Source organism: Bufo gargarizans, chromosome 5 (assembly GCF_014858855.1).
Source record: "Bufo gargarizans isolate SCDJY-AF-19 chromosome 5, ASM1485885v1, whole genome shotgun sequence".
Lineage (NCBI taxonomy): Eukaryota > Metazoa > Chordata > Amphibia > Anura > Bufonidae > Bufo > Bufo gargarizans.
The window spans coordinates 351,216,083-351,237,042 of NC_058084.1; the positions used below are offsets into that span (position 1 = coordinate 351,216,083).

The following is a 20,960-nucleotide window of genomic DNA, read 5'->3' on the forward strand; positions in this document are numbered from 1 at the left end:
TCCCAATTAATGTACTGAATAAACACAATAAGCACAGTGATCAGGTTTGCTTTCAGTGGATGTTAACCTTACCTTGTGGTCATAAGGGTTGTATGAATGAAACAGTTGGGACAGTTCCTTTGTTCGTTGTTTCTTCTACAATAGAAAAAACCCACATATTAGACATACTTGAGGCAAAAAAAAAACACAAGTAAACATCTGATAAGGATGCTCTACTTTCACTAGCACTTTCTGCGGGAGTGAATTGCTTTCTAGAGAAATGAACAGGGTTCGTAATAGATTATAGCTGTTTAGTGTAATACAAGTGCGGGATTAATAATTAAGTCTGCCTAGTATATAGAATTGCTTCTTAAGTGATCTATTCAAGAGGTACACAGTTTACATCACGTTCCTTTTGAAGCCGTATTTACCTAAACCTGGTGGAATAATCTGCTGTTAAACACCTTCAAACCTGACAAGTTGTTCATGGGGAGTAAGACTAGTTTCACACTGCTGTTCAAGTCATCTGGTAGGCTGTTCCTCTGAGTCCATCGTATCTGGCACAGCTGGGGCACAGCCAGGACCTATCAATTATAATGGCACCCGGCCTGCTTCCGGCATGAGTATCGGGATCCGGCAAGGGATAGGCAATATCCAGCTATGACAGATATGAACTTGACTGCCAGATGGTTTTAATACCAGTGTGAAACTAGCTGGCCATACATGTTAGTAATTCTCGGCAGGTTCGGCTGAATGCGTGGGGAGTTCCTAAAACTCCCTCGACAGATAATGTTGAGAAAACAAAGCTCAGGCAAAATTAATATTTTTTCCTGATCCTTTTGTGCACCTGGGAGATAAGCTGCCGCCAGAAGTTTATTTGTATGGGGGAAGCTGGGGAGGATACAGGAGAGATAGTTGAAGATGTATAAAGATGTATACTGTGCCATTCTGATCCTCTGCTCTGTCCATATATTACTGAGGCCAATGACTGGCTGCAGTGGGGTATACAGCTACGTCACCAGTACAATCAACTAAACACACACCAGTGCTGGTTTGGTAGGGAACTAACTGAGGAGTATATATATATTTTTTTTATTGTTTCAGAACATCTCTCTTCATTTGAGTCACTTTAACATCGTGGATTTAAGATTTCATTCACAAATGCGATTAAAAAGGGTTCTCCAGGATTTTGACACCGATGGCCTGTCCTCATGATAAGTCATTAACATCGAAGGTGTCTGACTTTAGAGGCTGTGGCACTCTGTGGCCACTTAGGCCACTTCCTAAGCCGCATGACATCACGTTCATCAGTCAAATGGTCTAGAAGCAGTTCAGTCCTATTCAAGTGAATTGGGCTGAGCTGTAATACCAAGTACAGCTGCTATCCAATGGACAACGCTTTGCTTGGCGATCTTAAAGGAGATCCAGTGAGCTCTGTGGCTTCCTCAGCTTATAGTCGGGGTGCCAGAAGTCAGACACACATTAATCTAATATTGATTACCTATTCTGAGAATAGGGCATCAATATGAAAATCCCTGAGAATCCCTTTTAACTATACATGACTGGAAATACATTAGCAAATTGTATTGATCAAAATTAAGTTAGTGTAGCAAGTTTCAGTATCTGGAGCTAAGATGTATCAAACGTTAGACAGATACCATTTTATTCATTTTGAGAGGATTTTCAGATTATACACTAATTTTGGATGTTGACTGAAGTGATTCCCAGCAGTTTAGTTACTAAAAAAGCGAGGAATCATAAAGAAGAGTGAAATGGCACACATTAATGGATATATACATTGAGGGACCTTTTATATGTACTACAAATGTCTTTGAAAGTTTTATATTCCTGTGAATATTTCGGTTCCATTAACAAAGATCCATGTGGATTTAATATAGTAGTGTCATCTGTGTACATTCCAATGCATACCATCCTTCATAACACAAAACTTATAGTCATTAATCAAAGCATTCAAGTATCTCTTCATTTTACAATTTCCTTGTACACAATAAGGCTTTAATTAAGTTTTCCCTTTTTTAATTAAAATCCCACATATGCTATTCCCTTGGAAGGTAAAAATTACAGAAGAAATACCGTAACTTGATTTACTGTCACATTTAAGTTCATAGAAAAAAACACCAGATAAATGATTTGGCAAAGACCATTAGTATTCGCAATTTGCCATAGGCAGTTCTATTTTTTTGCGGTGCGGAGGCACAGAGATATACCCCACGAAAGCACTCCATAGTGCTTCTGTGCCTCCGTTCTGCACAGCACCTTCCGGATTGTGGACCCATTCAAGTGAATGGATCCGCATCTGTGATTTGGTGCACAAACACCCGAGGCCCATATATTGTCACAATAAGGGCCCAGCCAGGCAACGGCCGTCTGCATGAGCCCTAACAGAGCAGTTTAAGAAATGAATGAGGTCTTCACCTCCTTCCCTGCTAGTCAACTGGTCCTTGTGTCCAAGATGCCCGATTTGATTTAATAAAGAACTTCGATAGATCGTGTCAGCATATGCGTTTTGGTGCAGAAGTGGAATAAAACAGGATCTTTATCCCATGCCCAAAAATATACACAACCACATGTTTGGACACCTGTCATTGTAGACATCCTGGCAAGTATTATAAAAAGCCTGAAGAAATTGACTGAAGAATTATTCCAGCAGGAGCACATCAGTAGAACATCCTAACAAGTACTGAAATTGCATCATCTGAAGCCCTACTGTGTCCACTGTGCAACAGTTAAAGGAGGGAGATAAACAGAAGCATGCAAGGTACTATAATAGGCTACTGGATATGATCGTAGACGGTAATATGGAACCGTCGCAGCACATCATGTCCGATGAATCGAGGTTCCATCTAACCATTCAAAGAACAATAGCTACAGAACATTCACTCAAGCCGCACCAACAGCCTTTCTGCTTCCTCCGCCAGCCTCTTCCATTAGGGCTTCACAGTCTGAATATTTCTATAATTCATTGGTATACACATTAGGGACAGACTACTGGACACGTAGTAATTGCAGGATTGAAGGCCATTGTTAAACCCCAGGCTGCCAAGATAACCACTGGCACCCTGCAATCGCACCACTGAGCGCTGATAGAGTGACAGAAGGAGGGGTTAACAAAAGTAAGACTAACTCACTGATAACCATGAGTTAAACTTGGAATAACGTAAAATACAATATAAGTCTATTAATGCATAGTAGAAGCTGTAGAAGTGAGGTCTGATACCACTATAGTATAGACTCTCTGCCTACAATAATATCTGTGCTTGTTCTCAGGCCGCAGATGTAAACAAATCTACATACTACCGAAAGAATGAAGTGACCTTGAGAAACTGACAAGGCACAATGCAACGCTTCACGCTTCAACCATGAATAGAGACGAGAATATTCTTTTTCATTTGTATTTTGTGTACGATGCTCAAGCTGAGTGTTGAAAATCTCGGCAGACGTTCCTAATTTGCAGGCAAAGCATTGTCAAGTTTTGGAAAAATTCTTCCTTTATTAAATATGAAACTTACAGTACACAAGAGAAGCAAAACAAGAACACAACACTTTGCCTGACGCCAATCAACCGTAGACATTAACAAATCTCCAGTCAAATTAATCAGCTGCTCACCTTCGCTTGACTTTGGAAAAAATTCCACATTCTGTGGCATTTTGGCAATCAACAGAAAACAAGAACTGTCCTCATCAGGATGCAAAATGTCACCAAGATTGGAATCACATGATGCGAGAAATAGGGTCTTTGAGGAATTTTTCACACCCAGTGTTGACACAATACTACAATGAAGGAGTTTTAACGGACAGACATTTTATTCAGGTTTTATTGCTTTACTACCATAATATAAATAGGAACCTCAGTAAGGCAACGTTCACACTGGAGTTTTGTGCGGATCAGTCATGGACGGATCCGTTCCGATAATCCAACCATCTGCATCCGTTCAGAACGGATCGGTTTGTATTATCTATCACATAGCCAAAACGGATCAGTCTTGACCACCATTGAAAGTCAATGGAGGATGGATACGTTTTCTATTGTGCCAGATTGTGTCCGTTTGGCTCAGTTTTGGTGTCCGTCTCCAAAGCGGAATGGAGACTGATGCAATCTGAGCGGATCCTTTTCCATCCAGAATGCATTAGAAAGCAAACTGATCAGTTTTGGACCGCTTGTGAGAGCCCTGAACGGATCTCACAAACGGAAGGCCAAAACACGAGTGTTAAAGTAGGCTTAGTCTACACCATGCAACTAGCTTGCTCTGACACACTATAGGGCTCATTTATTAAGACTAGTGATTTATAAACCGGGATTAATCCCCATGCACTGGTGGCGGATGCGACAAAGTTCTGTAGAGGCGAAGGCTTCTACATAGCTTTTGCGCATGGTTCCAATGTCTGTGCAAGTATGGTTTTAACTACACCAGCAAGGGAGACCATTTTCCACTCCATAAACTGGCGTAGAAAATGTTAAATGAGATGGGCTCAAAGTGGTCTCATGTTGTAGGCAGTTGTAGGCAGAAAAATATCACTGAGCATGAAACCCCTAAAATTTTACTTTTAATATAATTAGCAAGGTAAAATAACCAAACCCCAAAAACAAATACTATAAAGATAGAATAGATAGCTTAATATCTCATGCCTACACTCAAGATACAACAGTCAGTGTAATGCATATATCATATTAGAAAGCAGCAAAGGGCAGTAACCAGTATGACACCTGCACATTTGGTAGAACTTAGAGCATGCAATTAAATAACCAGAGGTTGTTTGTTCTAAAACTCACGGTTACTTGTCACCAGATAGTCTCCAAATGTTGAAAGACTCATGGTTACTTGACACCAGGTGGTCTGTAGGCTAGCAGCCGACAAGATGGGGTTGGGAAGGTGTATTCTCCCCAAATTGTCCCTACCGGCTACCCCTGCCTGAAAGCAGAGCTAAGCCCTCAGATACCCTAAGTGTCCCTGCTAGCATGAAACACCCCTCCGATGAGTTTCCCCAAAAGGAGATATCATAATAGCTCATCAGGGGATATTCAGCACTTAGTTGATAAATAAGTGCTGCAAGTGGTAAAAGAAACACACATGATATGGGCACCAAGAAAAAAAAGGAACGCACCAGCCGTCACACTAGTGTTTCCCTTTAAAGGCTTTGTTGGAAACCGCACGTCTGACGTGACTTCCGGCTGATTGGCTGAACACTATGCTAACTTTCTAAACCTCCATAATATCCTCTTTGGCATTCTAGAAACCCAAATATATAAGGATAACAGCAATATTGGCTTAGTAAATTGCGGGCGCTAGATTACAAATACTAGTTCGGGCGGATAGGACGTCACACATGCAATATGGAACGCATCTAAGAAGTGCCAAGACGGTGGAACGCAAACTGCGTTCCACTAGCCGGAAGTCAGGTGCCCATAGCCGGATGTGCCTAATGAAAGGCAGTGCAGGTCTGTCACAGCTCTGCTTTGGTTACCTCATGTTGTAGGCAGGTCCAAATTGACAGAAGGCAGGACAACAGAAGTAGGTGGGGCCAGCGATACCATAGTGAAGGATAAAATACTGCCCCAGCAGAACCAAATACGAAAACACGACAGTGCAGCACTAAATCCTGCATCAGCACAATCCAATACCACAGAGCAGCACAAAATAGTGCCACCCACCTCACAGGATGAAGCTGTATCATCACCCTGAGGACGGCAATATAATTGAATTCAGCAGGGCACCTGCAGCCACTGGTCAGGTGCATAAGTGCCCGATGCTCCTACAATAATGCTGAAAGCATCAGATTTTTATGTACCTTGAGGAGGGATTAAATGGCCCCCTGGGCACCGGGAAATTTTCCTGTAGGGTCTATTGCTAATCCACTCATGGAATGGTTAATTCCATTAAGTTTGTATTTCCTCAGATTTTCATATGATTTGGATAAAACAAGCTATAAACTAAACTGTACCTAAATTACACTCACACTTTCCAAATGACACAGCATCTTATATGTGGACAGGAAGCCAGTTTCTTTATGTATTCCTATTAGAGCCTCAATGTCAGTCTCAAAGGAATTAATAGAGAAGTTACTGAATTACTGTCCTTTGTCAGTTGGAAATCAGAGTGTTGGTCACATGACACAGCTGAGGATCAGAAGAGAGGTTATTACTAGGGGTGCACCGAAATGAAAATTCTGGTCCGAAACCGAAAATTCAGGATACCCCTTGACCGAAACCGAAACTGCCTTTTTGCCCAAATACTTTTAAAAGACCCCCCCACCCCATAACAGTGCCATCCACAGACCCCCACCCACCCCATAACAGTGCCATCCACAGACCCCCCCCACCTCATAACAGTGCCATCCACAGACCCCCACCCACCCCATAACAGTGCCATCCACAGACCCCCACCCACCCCATAACAGTGCCATCCACAGACCCCCACCCCATAACAGTGCCATCCACAGACCCCCCCCCCCCCCCCCCATTGTACAATTAATAGAAAATAGCGGGGAGGGACTGGGAGGAGGAACTGGGGGCCGGTGCGTTCACTGTGCTCCGGCCCCCAGCTCCAGTAGTTATAAAATGTTGTACAATTAATAAGCATTCTATTCATGAGGCCCCCTCTGCAGTATTACATTCAATACAGCCACATCATACTCACAGGGCTGTCATCTTAATGCTGGCCGGCCGGGCAGAGGAGCGGCAGCGTCACAACTGACGTCATGTGCCCGGCCTACTTTCTGAATGAAGGAGGCGGCGCAGGCATGTGACGTCAGTCGTGACGCTGCCGCTCGTCTGCCCGGCCGGCCAGCACAGCCCTGTGAGTAGGATGTGGCTGTATTGAATGTAATACTGCAGAGGGGGGCCTCATGAATAGAATGCTTATTAATTGTACAACATTTTATAACTACTGGAGCTGGGGGCCGGAGCACAGCGAACGCACCGGCCCCCAGCTCCTCCTCCCAGTCCCTCCCCGCTATTTCCAGCCGATATGTAAAAATATCGGCAGAAACTGATTAGGTGCATTCTCGGCCGCCGAAATTTCGGTGCACCCCTAGTTATTATTCACAAATACAGTCACTAGTAAGATTACTTTCACTACAGATTACATCATGTCCCTTTCTAACACGTGAGAAAATAACAAATTTTGTGGGAGTGCTACATTAAATCAGCAGCATGTCAAAAGTTTCTGTGGATCCACAGCTGGTATATTATAATAATCCATCAATATTCCATCATATTCCGCAGCGCTTTACAAATTCAGAGAGTTCATGGCTTCCCCATAGACTTTTTTTGGGCATTGGTTAAATGCACAGAAAATCTGCACATAAACTGCACAAAAAAGTGAGATTTATGAGCGGTCTTTATGGAGTCTTTTTTCTTTGCACATTTTCTGAGGAAAATCCACAATGTGTGTAGGTACCCTTACTGTCATGATACAATATAATGTGCATGGCTCTTTCCTAAGGCTGCCTACCATCCACATATGATATGCACTGTGCCAATTAATAGTACCAGTGTCTAAATGCTACAGATGTTTTTGCATTAGCTTGGTAGGCCTTGTGTGGGTGCTATGCTTTCAATATGTAGTCACAAAGTACAAGCTTGTAAAACCCTGGTCATAGGATGAGGAAGGTTTCATTTCACTAAGCAGTCTAGGGCAATACACACAGAAGGCTGGATTGCCTAGGCCAGTGGCGGCGAACCTATGGCACAGGTGCCAGAGGCGGCACTCTGAGCCCTTTCTGTGGGCATCCACACCCTAGAAAAAGTCTTCGGTTAACCAATATGCCTTCGACTTTTCCTACCATTCACCAGCACAGGCAGCGCACTGAAAGTAGGCAGGCTGTTATAGCTAAATGATAACGTACATGGTAGATATACTATACTGGACTGTAGTATTCCGGTTAAATTGCTGTGTTGGCATTTTGCGATAAATATGTGGGTTTTGGGTTGCACTTTGGGCACTCAGTCTCTAAAAGGTTTACCATCACTGGCCTAGACAATGACTTTCAGCATACCAGTGGTTTGGCCTCACCATACATAGTGCATGGATTCTGAAATTCATTGATTTAGCAGGGTATCTGGCATGCCTATACTGTTTGATTGATGGACAAACACAACCTGCAAAGGTATTCACCTTAATCTACTGCTGTTTTTAACTGAGGAAAACCTGAAAGCACTGCACATCAAACATAACATATTACTTAGGAACAGTGATCTACGTAAATTAATTGGGGTAAGTATACATGCTGGTATGGCTATGTTTTAGGAAAAATGCATTCACATTCCCTAATGAATCATTTTCTCATGTTGCCAGGCATAAGCTGAATATGTTATGACTGTTAATAACAGACCATAGACAATACAGTATCTCTCTTGGCAAGTTCCCCCACCTCTACTTCTGAAAATGCTACATACAGTGGCATGCAAAGGCTTGGGCTCCCCTGGTCAAAATTACTGTTACTGTGAACAGTTAAGCAAGTTGATTATGAAATTATCTCCAAAAGGCATACAGTTTGAGATCTTTAACATTTTCAAAATAACAAAAGAAAAATTGAAATTCCTGGGCTGTCTTGCATGCACTGCTCTTTTGTGGTTTATCCACAGATCTTGAATTATTTTCGGATAAGGGGGCTATTAGGGCCGTGGCAAAACCTTGAGCTTGTTCTTTTAAATAAGTTTATTGTGGATTTTGAGGTGTGATTAGGATCATTATCTATTTGTAGAAGCCATCCTCTTTTCAACTTCAGCCTTTTTACAGTTGGTGTTATGTTTGCTCCCAGAATTTGCTTAAATTTAATTAAATGCATTCTTCCCTCTACCCATGAAATGTTCCCTGTGCCATTGGTTGTAATGCAATCCAAAAGCATGATTATAATATTCTTTATTTATATACAGACATATTCCGCAGCGCTTTACAATTCAGGGGTTCATGTACATACAGTCAAATAGCATAGCAACAGACAAGTCAATAATTAGAACAAGAGGAACAAGGGCCCTGCTCGCAAGAGCTTACAATCTTTTCTTGTGAGGGAAACCGCAAAGCTGGTTGTGCTATGCTGCTTCAGTAGCTCTCATGCAAGGCAATAAGAGCTACCAAAACAGGAAAGCGCCGAAGCGTGCAGCTGTTTTCAGGCGAGGTGGTGGTCGGCACGGTCTCATCTCGCCGTTACTAAAGGTAAGAAGTGTTCTTTTCATGAAATTCTGTGCCCTTTTTTTCTCCAAACATACCTTTTCTCATTGTGGCCAAAAAGTTAAATTTTAACCTCATCGGTCCATAGGACTTCTTTCCAAAAGGCATCAGACATGTTTAGATGTTCTTTTGCAAATTTCTGATGCAGAATTTTGTGGTGGGAACACAGGAGAGGTTTTCTTCTGATGACTCTTTCATGAAGGACATATCTGTGGAGGCCACAACTCCAGAGTCTGCTAAATCTTCCTGAAGGTCTTTTATAGTCAAGCAGGAGATCTGATTTGCCTTTCCAGCAATCCTACGAGCAGCTGTCTCAGAAATGTTTCTTGGTCTTCTAGACCTTCACTGTTCCTATTAACTGCCATTTCTTAATTACATTTTGAACTAAGGAAATGGCAACCTGAAAACACTTTGCTATCTTCTTATAGCATTTCTCCTGCTTTGTGGTCCTCAACTATTTTCACATTTTTAGAGCATTAGGCAGCAACCTAGAAGAACCCATGACTGTTGTTTTTTGGGACAAGGTCAGAGGAGCATTAGGGCTCTTTCACATAATGGCTGCCAGTAGAAAAAAGTGCCCCCTTAGAATGCAATGCGTGCCAGTAAAAAAAGTGCTCAATTATATTGTGTGCAAGTACAAAAAAATGACACCTGAGGATGTGTCAGTAGATAAGGAAATAAGGATCATACTGACATCACTTTTTTGTACGGGCATGCATTGCATTCTAAGGGGGCACTTTTTGTACTGGCACACATAAGCAGACTTTATATTGGCACACATAAGGGGGCATTTTTGTACTGGCACACATAAGGGGGCATTTTTGTACTGGCACACATAAGGGGGCATTTTTGTGCTGGCACACATTATAAGGGGGTATTTTTGTACTCGCGCACACTATAAAGAGTCATTTTTGTACCGGCACACAAAAGCACATTTTATGTACAGCCACATGTTACAATGGGGCATTTTTTCTACTGGCAGCCATTATTAGGGGCAAAATCACTTCTGAGGGCATTATAGTGTTTTATTTTTTTTACTAATTGAGACAATGGGGAACATTATTACATCAAAGCACTGTGAGAGATAATTATTATTATTGGGAATTTTGGGAACACTTATGGGACAGTATCAGTTTATCAAAATTATTTTGGGGACACTAGGCTTACTGCACTATTACTGCCAGGGGCACTACTTGCTGGTCAAGTATTTTTGAGGGCACTGTGGGTCAATAATTATTGGAGTTACCATCTGTGCGGTACTAGGATTTTCAAGAGTGGCGAGCAATGTAATTATAGGTTCTCCATCCTATTCATTTAAATGGGACCGAGCAGTTGGAGACAGACAGAGGAGCTGTAATTATACTGCATTGTTGATTGCGAACAAGTAAACAGTGAAGAGAACTCAGTGCCCGTACAGCTGATTTGTGGAGGTGCTTGGAGTCGGACTCCTGTTAATCTGATATTGATGACCTATCTCTGAAGATAAATTATCAATTTGAGAAAACCGGAAAACTCCTTTAACCACTGCTGTTGATTTTCCCTCTTGAGGTCTGGTTAGTCACTCTGCCATGAAGCCTGTTGGCTTACAATACATTTTTGCCTGCTTGCATCAGTGCTGATGCTGCTGTGATCACAAGACTTTATAAGCTACACACACAAACAATTTGCAATAACCTGTTTGAGTAAGTTATTTTAGCTATGTCTCTCTCATTCTGCATTTATCTAGCCATCTCTCTATTTTTGCTGGGAGGAAGTAAAGGACTGCAGTTATTCAGGTTATGCTACATGGCAACATCTTGTTGCATGTAAATCCCAGCAAAATCCAGAGATTATGCCAACCTTAAATTTTCCCCCATGCTAAACAGGATCATGGGCAATCATGTAGGAGTTTCATCATGTAGGAGTTTCTGCAAAGGCAACAAGGTCACAGAAAAGCATTGAGGTTGCGTCATGGTAATCTCACAAGTATACCCTGTGAACCACAGTGTACTGTATACTTGTGAGATTACCATGAGCATGATGCTCATGGACCAAAACTAAGTTCCTAAACAGATGAAAAATACACAGAAACAGACTGTTTTCTCCAAATAAAGAGCCACATATTCCCCAATTACCCATCCAAAGGAAAAAACTTTTCTAATGCACTTATTAATATGCCCTATAAAAGTGCCCATACAGAATCTTTTTATGCCCTATTCTGTGGCTATTACATAAAATACCCACGAATGTCATTATGAAGCAATGTGCATTCATTTGTCAGAAATTTCAGTAATGACTGACAGCTGAATATGATAAAAGAAGTAGCGGCCTATAGATATCCAGTGTAGGAAAAGGCCAAGACAAGCTGATGCCACAGGCTAACCAGCACAAACTGAAAAAATCGAGAAAAATGACACTACCTTTTTAAAATCATCCCTGACATTAAACGTTACCTTTCAAGACACGTGTCAGGATGTAATGGGCAAAAAAAAAAAACCACATTTCTTCAGACTTCTGTATCCCACTTGTCCTAACAACAGCAAGTCCAATTACCACAGTAGAAATGTACCTGGCTTAAGAGGAAGCAAGTGGGGAGAATGTGCTGACACTTACACCAGAAGCAGATACACTTATAACCTAGCTACTCTGGAATGGTATTCTCTAAGGGTCCATTCACACGTCCACAAAATGGGTCCGCACCCGTTCCGCAATTTTTGTAGAACGGGTGCGGACCCATTCATTTTCAATTGGGCCGCAAAAGATGCGGACAGCATACAGTGGCTAGGGTGATGCGACGGAAAATACAGGGGAAAAATCTGTCCCGAGCAAAAACTGCACAAAAAAGTGCTTGTATAAAAATCCACAGCTACGGTAAGCAGTCACATGTAATTCTGGCCTATGGGCTCTTTTACACGAGCAACACTGAATGAGTGTGGCTCGATCTACTAAAGAAAAAAAACGGATGGTTTTGCACACAAATGTAATCAGTTTCATCTACGATTGTGTTCAGTTTAAATTTTTTTCTGCACAGATGCAATGCAGTTTTTGGGTTTTTACGCTCATGAAAAAAAACCTGAAGAATTACACTCAACATCTCGCAGCAACCATCAGTGAAAAATGCATTGCATTCAGATGCCTTCCATTTTTCATGCAAGCCCCATTTATTTCTGTGAGGTCAGGGCTGCGTAAAAAACACATAATATAGACCATGTTGCAATTTTTCTTGAACACAGAAACTATTACTGATAAACAACACGGACGAAGGCATGCAGAAATGCAAGTCGGGGTACCGCCATCCCTGTCCACTCGTACTTCATGGGTGAGTTATAGATATCTTCATTTGGTGTTATTTGCCACTGGTACATAAGTGTTGAGTTATGATTTATATATAGATTATGTATTATGGAAATGATGTATTCAGTGCCAGTGTCTCTTCTACCATTATTATTCTTAGGTAGTGTGCCAATAATATTTAGCACTGTTGATGCATTTACTATGTGTGCTAGTTTTGGTTGGTTTCTTTAGCTTACGCCTGTGCACAAACCTATTGAAATTAAGTGGCCAGGATTCAGTCCGGATGCTATCGGTTTATAATATGCATTGCATCTGAATGGAAAACTTGCTCGTGTGAATGAGGCCATACGAACGCTGATTCCTCTTCATTACACTACGTATCGTCTCCACTAGAGTGGTGGTTTAGTATAATTACAAGTATTCACTCCATTCCAGTGACTGGAGCCAGTACTTGTCATTACCCTGCACCACCATAACTTCTGAGAGAATGGGCAGTGTAATGAGGAGTAAACAGTGTCCAGATGGAGCACCGAATCCTCTTCAAACAGCTGATCGGGTGACGGGGGTCAGACCCCCTACAATTAGATATTGATTACCTATCCTGACAAAAGGTCATCAATATATATTACCTGCACAACCCCTTTAAAAGAAGCAACAAACATTTAATAGAAATTCAGCCCATAGGATTGATACAGTAAAGTGTGTCACAAGAGCAGTGTACATATGGTACCTACAGTGAAGGCAGACTGCAAAACGGCTATGGGACATAGGGGGAGGTGGGCCCGGCACAGAACTCCTCCTCCTTTATCTTGCCGATGTAAAGCCACCACTAGGGGTAGCTCAATGAAAACAGATGATTACAGTAACTGTACAAATTCCAATGCAATTGGCTCCCCCTTGTGGTGGCTGCTGGCAGCCAGCTTTGTAATAGAGGAGAAACAGGAGATTTATCAATGCATTATTCCAGGTGTCTAGCTGAATACATTGAGAAATATCCTGTTCGCAATGAGCACCATATTTATGAATGAAACATTAAATAAAAAAAATTGAAAACGTTTTGGCTTGGTCTTTAAATATGTTTTCCAGGCTCATGATATTGATGACCTACCCGTAGAATAGGTCATCAATATCTGATCAATGGGGATCTAGCACACCACACCACCTTCATAATCTGTTCCTTTCAGCCTCCGGTGCTAGAACCTAGCCTCCAGTACTAGGCGCTAGAACTCTGTTCAAAGTGTAGTGGCCATCCCAGGTTACTGCAGCTCAGCTCCCATTCCCGGTGGACACTGAGCTGCAGAAACCCAGCACATCCACTACACTTTGAATGGAGCAATCTGGTTCCTGCCCCATTCAAGAGCTAGTTCCAGCATTGGAGGTTGAAGGCAACAGCTGATCGGTGTGGGTGCAGGGTGTTGGACACTCTCCGATCAGATATTAATGACCAAGGTCATCAATGTCAAGAGCCTGGAAAACCCCTTTGAAGGGTTAAAGGAGTTTCTGACCACAAATGCACAAGGATATCAATCTATGGCCTCATCCCAATGCTTTCAATTATTTTTATGTAGTAAAAAAAAAAAATATATATATATTTTTCCACATAATTTTTAATGCATGTTTTGCTTCTATGCATATTTATACATTTATCGCAATGGTTTTATAATCTACCCTTATAGCTAGGGAAAAAGATTTTATTACATTTCTACATGTGGCTTACAAATGTCACTAAAGATATATTTGGACAAGAGGTATATATCATGAGGGTTTCTAAATGTATGCATCTGATGTATACCACTGCATGGACATATGTTCTCCTATGTTTAACAAGTGGTATGCTTTTGTACTGGAACTCTCTATGTGGAACAGCACAGCAGACTACGACGCTAGATGTAGACTATAATGTGGGCCAAAATGTCCTCTATCAGGTGAATGCGACCCAGTCTAGGGATATCTATGACATACATATGGGCACTAATGGGATGGGAGAATATACTCAAACATTTATGTAACGTATGACAACTTCAGCTCCTTCACTGTATAAAAAAATAAAAAAAAAATCCAAGTGTAAACTCTTCAAAGTTTACTGCAAAAAAAGCTACAATAACAATATACTTATGCAACTCTACCCATCTAGATGAGAAGCTGACACCCTTGACCTGTACAGTAAAGTAATAGTGGCATATGACTTGTAATGTCTAGTAAGAGATTTTGCTCATTCCTGACTTAGCATTTTGAAAATAAGGAGCGCGAGACAAATAAAATAAAAAATCATATACAATGTAACAATAAATCTGGACCAACTTAAGAGGCACACACATACATGTCAACCAACAAATACCACAAGGAGTCTGATAACAAAAGGATAATATGAAAATAGACAAAAAGAAGAAATACATGAAAGTTACACATTGTTGAAAAATCATTCTAATAAAAACTGCAACAAGTACTTTTTTCTGTTTTCATGCTAGAACCAATAAAAAATAAAAAAAACTCTAGAAACATATAAAAATGGGTTAATGCACATTTCTTCCTGGTAACGCAACCAGTGTGTGTAAAAAAAACTAAACAAAACCCTCACGTAAAATTGTGAAGCATCTGGGCTTCTAATATCCATTCTACAGATGATAAATACATAGCGCACAAAGGACTTTCATGGTAACTGCTTGCTCTTCCTGTGAGTGCAATAAAACATGGGCTTTGGATAACATAAGACACCCTGCAATAGATTTACACAGTTATGGTACACATCCCAATATGACGGGTGCACAATTACTTTGACCTAGACCTAGGACTGCAGAAAATAAAAAAAATAAAAATTTAATCAGAACCAGTGAAATGACCTTGAGATATTTTCCATCACTGAAATATGGGATTTAAGATTGTTTTCTGTCAAAAAGCAGAAGGCCTTGATAAACTACAGTTCTGTAGCCAATGATCAAACATAACAGTAGGTCCAATGGTCGCAGCACGGTATGAAATCCTAATATTGCCCCAGCATCCTTTAAAACGTCTCTGTCAACTATATGATGAAGCTCTCAAAAGTAGAAAAAAAAATAGGTATAGGAATACAAAACAAGCAATGCTCATACATACGGTAATAAGCTGTTTATTGGTTGAGGCTGCCCCTGAACCCATAAGCCTACAGTCTGCTGGTATTTAAAGGAGTATTCAACAGAAAATGAACACAAATTGAAAATGGGAAATATAAAGAAATCTCAGCCATGTCCCTCCTTCTCCTGACAGTCCTATGACAAGCTAGTAGACAAATGCCTAAAGCAGAGGCCTCCCTGCTGTGCCCTGCGTGCAGTAGGACAAAGTTCTTTAAAAGAGTTTTCCATGACTTAAGGTGCGTTCTCATGAATGTATTTTCAGTCTGTGCCCGATTCGCAATTTTTGCAGATCACACGTGGACCCATTAATTTCTATGGGGCTGTGAAAAATAAGGACAGCACACGGATGTCATCAGTGTGTGGTCCGTGTCCGTTCGGCTGAGCCGCATACTATACCTTATTCTTGTCCAGGCATGTTTTCAATGGGGCCTCCAAAAAGTGCGGGATGAACATAGAACAAAACTGTATTTTGCAGATCAACAATTTACTGTACAGACTGCAAAATGGATACATTCATGGGAATGCACCCTTATATAGGTCATCAATATCTGATCGGTGGGGGTCACTCTCCCAGCACCCAAGCCACTCAGCTGTTTTTCCGTAGCTGGGGCAAGCGCTGCAGTAACCAGTTTTGTCCACTACACAGTGGATAAAGATGTGCAGTTCTCGTGATCAATAGAGGTTCTGGGAGGCAGACCTCTGCCAATCAGACATTTATAACCTATCCTGAGGATAGGCTATCAATATTAAAGTTCTGGAAAACCCATTTAAGACCCATTCCTATAGTTGGCCTCCAGAAGAAGCAGCAGATCAGCAGAAAAACTATTCATTCTCTGCAGCATTTGTTTGTATCTGGATCATGCAGACTATGCTGGAGACTGAAGGGCCAACTATATTTCTCGTAAATTTTTTGTACACATGAAAACAAGCAAATAACACCATATCAGTGTGGCTTCATGAGGGAATGGTCATGTCAAACTAATTTAATCAGTTTCTATGAGGAGGTAAGTTCTAGACTTGTCAGCGGCAGATCAATGAATGTCGTATATCTGGACTTCTCCCAAGCATTTGACACTGTACCACATAAAAGGTTAGTATATAAAATGAGAATGCTTGGACTGGGAGAAAATGTCTGTATGTGGGTAAATAACTGGCTCAATGATAGAAAACAGAGGGTGGTTATTAATGGAACACACTCAGATTGGGTCACTGTCACTAGTGGGGTACCTCAGGGGTCAGTATTGGGCCCTATTCTCTTCAATATATTTATTAACCCCTTCCCGACTGCCATACAGCTACGTGCTAGCTGCACATACCCCGTGCAGCTAGCACGTGTATCAACGTCAATGTAGTTCTTTAATACAAGCGCTGCAAAACGCTTGGATTAAAGCCTCTGCCCCTGTCCTGCTGCTGTCACGGATAGCATACAGTGCAGTAATGCCGGCAAGGGACCAATCACAGTGGTCTCTTGCCGGCAATCGAACCGATAGGTTAGTCTGTGCAGACTAACCAATCGGATCGAGGCAGTTAAAAAACGCCTGTTCCAGGCTCTGATCTGCACTCTGCAGATCAGAGCCTGAAATCACGTAATGTGTCCTGGTGCCCCCCGATCTGTGCCCCCGCCTGCCACTGATGCAGTTCCCCCCCACCACTACCCATATTCATGTATCCTGCCCCTGATGGTCCGATCCCTCACCACCCCATACATTCATCCTGCCCCCATTTGTGTCCCCTCAATGCTGGCAACCGCCCCCTTTCCAGCGCTGCCCCCGATGCGGTCCCCCTGCTGTGTTTGATGGCGGCGGCTCCATTCCTGACACTCTGCTGTAACCCCCTAGATTCCGCGGCAGCGGCATCCATGGGGTTAATAAAGGGAGGGGGCAACCTCTCTCAACCATCGAGGCTGCCGCGCTGTGATGGCAGCGCCCGATTGTTGCCATGGCAACCGGGCGCTTTGCAAACGCGCCCGGTGTTGCCACCTATAGCAAATCTGATTGCAATATTCTTGCATTGCAAAGTATAATACTAAGTATAGTACAGCCATCAGCCCCACTGGATCTTCAAGATCCAAGAGGGATTGATTAAAAAAAAAAAAAAATGTAAATAAAAAAAATTGACTTTTCCTATAAAAATTTTTTTTAAACCTACACATATTATGTATCATTGCGTCTTTAACAACCGTCTCTATAAATATATCACATGTTAGACCTCGTCCGATAAACACCATAAAAAAAAACGGTAAAAAAGCCATTTGTCACAAAAAGTGCAACACCAAGCGATCAAAAAGGTGTATAACAAACAAAATGGTATCAATAAAACAGTCACCTCATCCCGCAAAAAATGAGACCCTACATAAAAAAATCGCAAAAAAAAATATATAGCTCTTAGAACATGGAGACACTAAAACTTCATTTTATTTCAAATATGCTATTATTGTGTTAAAGTAAAAAAAAAAAAAAAAGTGTACATATTAGGTATTGCCGCGTCCGTACATTTTTTTTGTTTCAGAAATGCTATTATTGTGTAAAACTTTAATAAATAAGAAAAAGTATTCATATTAGGCATTGCCATGTCCGTAACGATCTGCTCTATAAAACTATCACATGACCTAACCCTTCAGATGAACGCTGTCAAAATAAATAAACACTTCCAAAACAGCCAATTTTTTAGTCACCTTGCCCCATAGAGTGCAAAAATTAATGATCAAAAAATCCTATGTACTGAAAAATGATACCAATAAAAACCTCAACTCTTTCTGCAAAAAACGATCCCCTGCACAAGACGATCAGCAGAAAAATAAAAAACATATGGCGTTCAGAAAATAGACACACAAAAACTATTTATTTTTCAAAAATGCTTTATGTAAAACTGAAACAAAGAAAGTAGACATATTTGATATCATTGCGTCCGTAACAACCTTCTCTATTGAAAGTAGCACATGATCTACCCTGTCAGATAAATCTTGTAAAAAAATTAAAAAAAATTCACAAAAAACTTAATATAGAGCTATTAAAAATCATATGTACCCCAAAATAGTACCAATAAAACTGGCACCTTATCCCCTAGTTTCCAAAATAGGGTCACTTTTTGGGAGATTTTACTGTAGGGGCGCGTATCAGGGGGGCTTTAAATGGGACATGGCATCTAAAACCAGTCCAGCTAAAGCTGCCTTCCAAAAACCATATATAACCTACACAGAAATGCCAGACCGCTTATGCTGATTAAATACTTTATTACAAAAAAATCACAATTAATGTCACAATAGAATACATACATGATTAAAAGAATTGGTACAGGAGATAAAACCGACAACATCACTGGAGGAAACATACAGTGGACGCAAGTCCCATTGATCCTAACATGACTATTTGTTAAAGTGTATATATGATGTACAATTGAACATAGGACAATTACCCATACTGTGTCTCCTCCAGGTTGGCGCCATCCTGGAGGAGACACAGTATGGGTAATCTCTCCCATAATCTATTTATCTCCAGGACTGTGACTGTGAAGAGGGGACATCCTCTGCGTCTGGAGGAAAGAAGGTTTGTACACAAACAGAAGAGGATTCTTTACGGTAAGAGCAGTGAGACTATGGAACTCCCTGCCTGAGGAGGTGGTGATGGTGAGTACAATAAAGGAATTCAAGAGGGGCCTGGAGGTATTTCTGGAGTGTAATAATATTACAGGCTATAGCTACTAGAGAGGGGTCGTTGATCCAGGGAGTTATTCTGATTGCCTTATTGGAGTCGGGAAGGAAATTTTGGGCTTATACCTCACAGGGGTTTTTCGCCTTCCTCTGGATCAACTTGCAGGATAACAGGCCAAACTGGATGGACAGATGTCTTTTTTCGGCCTTATATACTATGTTACAAATTTTAGGTTTAGTGTAACTTTACAAGGGTTGTTCAACTTTGTGGAGCTTTTCTACAGACCCACAGCGTGGTCGGATCTGCCCTGATGACCATACTTACCAGATCCCCGCACTGGGTTCCAGCTCCATCGCTGCTCTGCAGGCCCTGGGTCTCCCTGCATGACTTGTTTGACACCCGGTCACAGGACCACTGCAGCCAATTACCAGCTGCAGTGGTGACATGTTACCCATGTGTCCTGCCACTGGGTCATGTCACATAGGTGACATCACAACACACAGCAGAACACAAGGAGCTGCGCAGAATGGAGGACCGGAAATGGAGGATACATTTATTGGGAGGTTTAGTATTTTTATATTTTTGGTGCAAAAAATCCTGATCTAACTCTTTAAATAAACTACAAGTTGTACTGAATATTTATCACTTTACAGTATAAAAGCCTGTTTATTTCCTCTTGCTATAACCGTTTCAGACAGATCCACATTTAAGAGCGGGATGAGCACCACAAAGGAAGCACAAAACCCAATCTACGAAGATGTGAACACTGCATAAAACAGTGTTTTTCAAGAATACTCAATTGGATCGTACATTAAGTGTCCCCTGCCACTTAAAAAATGTACAATTAGTTTGGTTTTCAAACCACCATAATATGGCCCATTAAATGGTCTCGGTGTTGTGACCGCAAAATACGGCCTTGTGAAAATGGCCTAAATTTAAGGAGGAGTACTTATGGATTACTAAAACATTCCAATCTTCCTCAACACCAACAAAAACAAAGAAAAAAAGGAAAATAAGAAAACAAGGAAAAACGTGTTTCCACGATTCTGCCAGACAGGATGCCACTCCATGCCATTCTATCAAGCATTTTTGCTAGAATTTGCAATAGAACCTCTACCGCAGATGTGAACCATGGTTAATAGTGTAAAGACATGCATACTGAAGCTCCTAACACTGTCTTACCCAGAAGGTTAGAATTCTGCATTGTGTCTGCCCAATATAAGACAAATAACTATAATCAGAATCTACTGCGTTATACCTAAAGGAAGAGCAGTAACATTCACTAGTAGTCAAAAAAGTTAAGGCAAAGGGAACGAGATTGATTCAACATGCTGGAAAACACGTTAATCATTAATGAAGCTCTTTCTGGTAGTTGTCGTGCTTTATATTCTCTCTGAAGTTATATGTAGCACAAAACCACATACAAATATGAAAGTGTGAAGAAACCGTCTGGAAAGCCACATGGCACTGTGCTCTCGCTTTGAACTCTGACTTGTTATTAGAAACCAAACCCTGTGGAAGTAGGAGAAAAACTATTGCTTTGTCCACTGCTCAGATCATCACCGAGGCAAGAGAAGCCTACAAGTTCAAAAGACACCGCTCCAAGTCAGAGCCAATATCAATAGTTGCTCCTCCCCATGGGCCTGACTCAGTAAAGCCCAGCTGTGAATGTTGAACTTCGCTGCTTGCACAAAGTCAGCCCTGAGCTGAGCCATCACTGAGACCATTGTGCTCCACACACAAGACTGACAGAAGCT

The 20,960-nt window shown here is 41.3% G+C and overlaps 1 protein-coding gene across 3 annotated transcripts in view; it reads right to left on the bottom strand.

Moving 5' to 3' along the window:
• CDKAL1 (CDK5 regulatory subunit associated protein 1 like 1) overlaps positions 1–20,960 on the bottom strand; it is a 908,375-nt gene that overhangs the window by 215,067 nt on the left and 672,348 nt on the right. For all 3 annotated transcript variants that reach the window (XM_044293876.1, XM_044293878.1, XM_044293877.1), the window contains one exon: positions 73–135. In XM_044293876.1, coding sequence (XP_044149811.1) covers positions 73–135 — 63 coding nt within the window. The remainder of the gene's footprint in view (positions 1–72; positions 136–20,960) is intronic.